The following is a 4,019-nucleotide window of genomic DNA, read 5'->3' as shown; positions in this document are numbered from 1 at the left end:
TATTTATGACAATCTCGGTAGAGGGGCTTATGAAAAATTCAACTCTGATGGAACCTTTACCAAATTTCAAGCTCGGGTGGCAGATTATTTAGACAAGATTAACTATTGGGGCCGGAGGAACATCCCAAGGATTCCATTGAATATGCAATTCATATTCGAAACAAATGTTCCCCAACAAAGTAGCCATTTGGGAGATTGCGGTGTTTTTGTTTGTATGTTTATGGAACAATTAGTTTCAGGCCAACCAATACGTAAACTTATTGACCCAAGGAACGCAGCTTTAGAGTTTCGCCAAAGGATGGCAAAAATTTATTGGGGGTCGAGTCTTGGTCCTATGTAGTTTGATTATATATTTGTATATGTAATTGTATGTTGGATTTAATGACCTAGTAATAACTTAAATACTTACAACATAAGAACGACACCACCATTTGTTTTAAAGTAACAAGTACACTGCTCTAAACATAACAACAAATACAACAATTTATTGATGTAACAACCTGAAAACTATCAAAACAATACTAAAAAGCTTACAAATTGTAAACAATAATTGCCAAAAACAACACCCAACTACAAACCAAGGCTATCTTTAACTGCTTATTTTCCGATTGAAAGAGCTTGTTACTGTTAGCTATTTTAGCTATTATGATAGATGATTGGTCCTTCTCTTCATCAACCCAACTGATAAACCCACATTTTGGTCCCTGTAAATTTAAACATTGACAATAAGAATTTTTGCCATATAATGATTAGGGTGTAAATATGAATGAAGTTAAGAACATGATACCATATATGGGTAAGCGTAAAATAATCTTCATGGGTTTTTAGTTGTACCCGAAATCCTAATGATACGTTCACCTCCGCAATTACAGTATGTCATTCGCCTTTTTTAGTCTATCTAATATGAATTACTTTCACATATAAATTTAATGGAGTTACATTACACCCATTTATAGAATAAATTTTATTACAGGCAAGTATCTTTGACTATGAAATGAACTGGTTTGACTACGAATTTAAAAAGTTGAACTATGAACTGCATACAAGTACATTGTGTTGTCTTGTCGGTCAGTGATATTTGACTATGAAATGAACTGGTTTGACTACGAATTTAAAAAGTTGAACTATGAACTGCATACAAGTACATTGTCTTGTCTTGTCGGTCAGTGATGTTTGACTATGAAATGAACTGGTTTGACTACGAATTTAAAAAGTTGAACTATGAACTGCATACAAGTACATTGTCTTGTCTTGTCGGTCAGTGATGTTTGACTATGAAATGAACTGGTTTGACTACGAATTTAAAAAGTTGAACTATGAAATATGAACTGTAGAGAAACACCAATTTGTATATAATTAAAATTGTATTTGTGTGATGATTATAATACACTTTCATTGCTTGTGAAAATGAGTACTTACACCGAAAGAAGCTTTTCTCAGCTACCAATATTCCTGCATAATCTACAAAGAACAAATCCTAATACCTTCACAGCCATCAAGAAAACGGATACCAACCGCTTTCAATTCTGTTTTGTGGCTTTAGGTTGCGTGGTATAACATATTAGTTTTATTGACTTAATTAATATTTCTTGCTAATGTATCTCGTGTACTCTTTACTTATCACTAATTTATGTTTTTTTTATGCAGATTCGTACCTTCCTTAGGTGCATGATATCGTTGATATATGTGGGTTATTTACCCCTTCTTGGGAGCTATCTGACAACAATGTACTTCGTAGTGGCTTTGGATGGAAATCATGAACCCCTACTCTTAGCAATTGGTTTGGGAACCTTAGAGTGTGAAGAATCATGGAGATGGTTCATGATGAAGTTAAAAGAGTGTTTAGGTGAGGATACAGAGGTTGGTTTCATAAGCAACCTATGTGATAAAATAGACTTTGGTGTTCAGAGTGCCTACCCGGATTCGTATCATGGATATTGTCCTAAAGATATAGCTCGAAAAATACGTGAGTCTGTCGGACATAACGATACGGAAGTCGAATCGTTGTTTTGGAAGTCATGCAATTCATATAGTGTTCATGATTTTTACTTGTGTCTGAAAGGTTGCAAAGTGCATGTAGGAAACCACCTTTCTGCACCTTGCTTAGGAGTCCAATTTTCTGGCTTGACGATATAGCAATTTCAAAATGGACACGAGCATTTTTCCCAAAAGTACGTTACAATGTTAAATCGATTGATGTCCCTGAAATGTTGCAAATTATATCCACGTCCATACGTGAGTTTCCTATAACAACGATAATTGAGTTAATCAATACGTCGATACAATCAAAGTATGTTGAACGGGCTGAAGTGGAGGGTAAGGGAGATTGTTATATTTAGTTTTTTTTCTTGTGTTATTATTTTTCTAAAATTATCAAATTTTCCAGGGAGTTTGTCTGGTGGGTTGACCCCTTATGTTGAGAGTAAGGTTCAAAAACGTGTCAACAAGTCTTATAATTGGATGGCAAGACGTTTGTATGGGGATACATTTGAAGTCGATGACAATTTTGCCACCAGCAAAGTACAACTTGAACGTAGGGTATGTAGTTGTGGGAAATGGCAAAAAAGCGGTATACCATGTGGCCACACTATAGCATCTCTAAGAACCCGTACGTCTGAAGCCATTCACGAAATGGTTGATTACAAGTTCACTGCTTTCGTGTATCGACTTGCATTTGGATCTGAGTTGGTGAATTCTATACCATCACATGTGCACTGGGAAATACCAAATGAAACGGTGGTCCTGTTACCTCCCTCAAAGAAGTAGTTATTCATGTACCCCGTTTGTATTTTATGTCGTATTATGTATTAGTTATTCATGTACCCCGTTTGCATTTTATGTCGTATTATGTATTACTTATTCATGTACCCCGTTTGCATTTTATGTCGTATTATGTATTAGTTATTTATGTACCTGTTTTGTTAATTCTTTTTTAATTGCGATTGAGGAAACAACATACATTAAAAGTAAGGGACATTTATTAACTAGTCACAAAACACACGTACAACAACAAGCAACTTAACTAACGAAAAACAATTACCTTAACCAACATGCATATTAAAAATGAGGGACATTCTTTAAAAGATTCCATGTATCTGCGTGGGTAAACTCGCTACCATCATATTCAAAACGGTATAGTTCCAAAGCCACCTGTCGCAGAATGTCTTCATCCATATTTGCATGTTCATTATCCAACTCGTTATAAATACGTTGAAATTGTTTCACCTTTATTTTCAAATCCATAAACTTCGCTTTGACATCTCTTCTTCTTCGATATTGAGTACGCCCCATTAAATGGTGAAACAAATGACAGACACGAGACCAAAATGATCCAGCGCGAACTTATGGGGGACCCGGTGAAAAATCCTCCTCTACAGTTACAATCCAAGCTTGAACCAAAACGACCTCCTCTTCGTTCCTCCATATATGTGGAACAGGTGAGTCCATAATTGCAAGGGGAGAAGTAATGCGATACAATTAAAATGGATATTAACAACTATTTATAGCGACTCCTTATTTTCCCGGTGCAATGGCTTGTCAACTCAAGTAGCAGTGTATTGTGTTGTCATTCGACGAAATGACTTGTCAACTCGAACAGTGATCTGTTGTGTTCTCACTTAGTACACTGCGTTCGTCAGTTAAGTTTGACTATGAATTGCAGACATATTAGAAGATTGGACTGCGATATTGTGTATAAACTACTATAAATTGACATTAAGTTAAATAAATAGTTTACTAAACGATGTTACAGATGTTCATATATTATTTTTGAGATTTTACTCTCTTTGTTTCAATCAAAATGAGTTCTATACCATGGAGCAATGACGAGTTCTTGGTTCTTACACGTGATTATATTCATGTGTACGAGACCAGCAAGTTGAACGATCCAATGTTTTGGAGTCGTTTAACCAATATTTTCAACGCTGAAAACCGAATGACTACAAAAAACGATCGTGACGAACTATACATCTTAGCAAAACTGAAGTTCTATTATTCAACGATGTTTATACCAAAATTGA

The 4,019-nt window shown here is 35.3% G+C and overlaps 1 protein-coding gene across 1 annotated transcript; it reads left to right on the top strand.

Moving 5' to 3' along the window:
* Positions 1 to 1,407: 1,407 nt before the first annotated feature.
* LOC145114260 (uncharacterized) lies at positions 1,408 to 2,766 on the top strand. Its single transcript, XM_079050261.1, has 4 exons — positions 1,408 to 1,551; positions 1,648 to 1,970; positions 2,063 to 2,316; positions 2,387 to 2,766. The coding sequence occupies exons 1-4, from the start codon at positions 1,408 to 1,410 to the stop codon at positions 2,764 to 2,766; spliced, it is 1,101 nt and encodes a 366-aa protein (XP_078906387.1).
* Positions 2,767 to 4,019: the final 1,253 nt, after the last annotated feature.

Source organism: Lactuca virosa, chromosome 5, assembly GCF_052849685.1.
Source record: "Lactuca virosa cultivar CGN04683 chromosome 5, Lactuca_virosa_CGN04683_v6, whole genome shotgun sequence".
Taxonomy (NCBI): Eukaryota; Viridiplantae; Streptophyta; class Magnoliopsida; order Asterales; family Asteraceae; genus Lactuca; species Lactuca virosa.
This window is presented reverse-complemented; position numbering and strand designations above follow the sequence as displayed.

Coding starts and splice junctions, on each gene's coding strand:
- LOC145114260 (XM_079050261.1), top strand. CDS start 1,408: ATGAGTACTTACACCGAAAGAAGCTTTTCTCAGCTACCAATATTCCTG. Junction 1,552..1,647: donor TTGTGGCTTTAGGTTGCGTG/GTATAACATATT, acceptor TTTTTTATGCAG/ATTCGTACCTTCCTTAGGTG. Junction 1,971..2,062: donor ATAGCTCGAAAAATACGTGA/GTCTGTCGGACA, acceptor TGTGTCTGAAAG/GTTGCAAAGTGCATGTAGGA.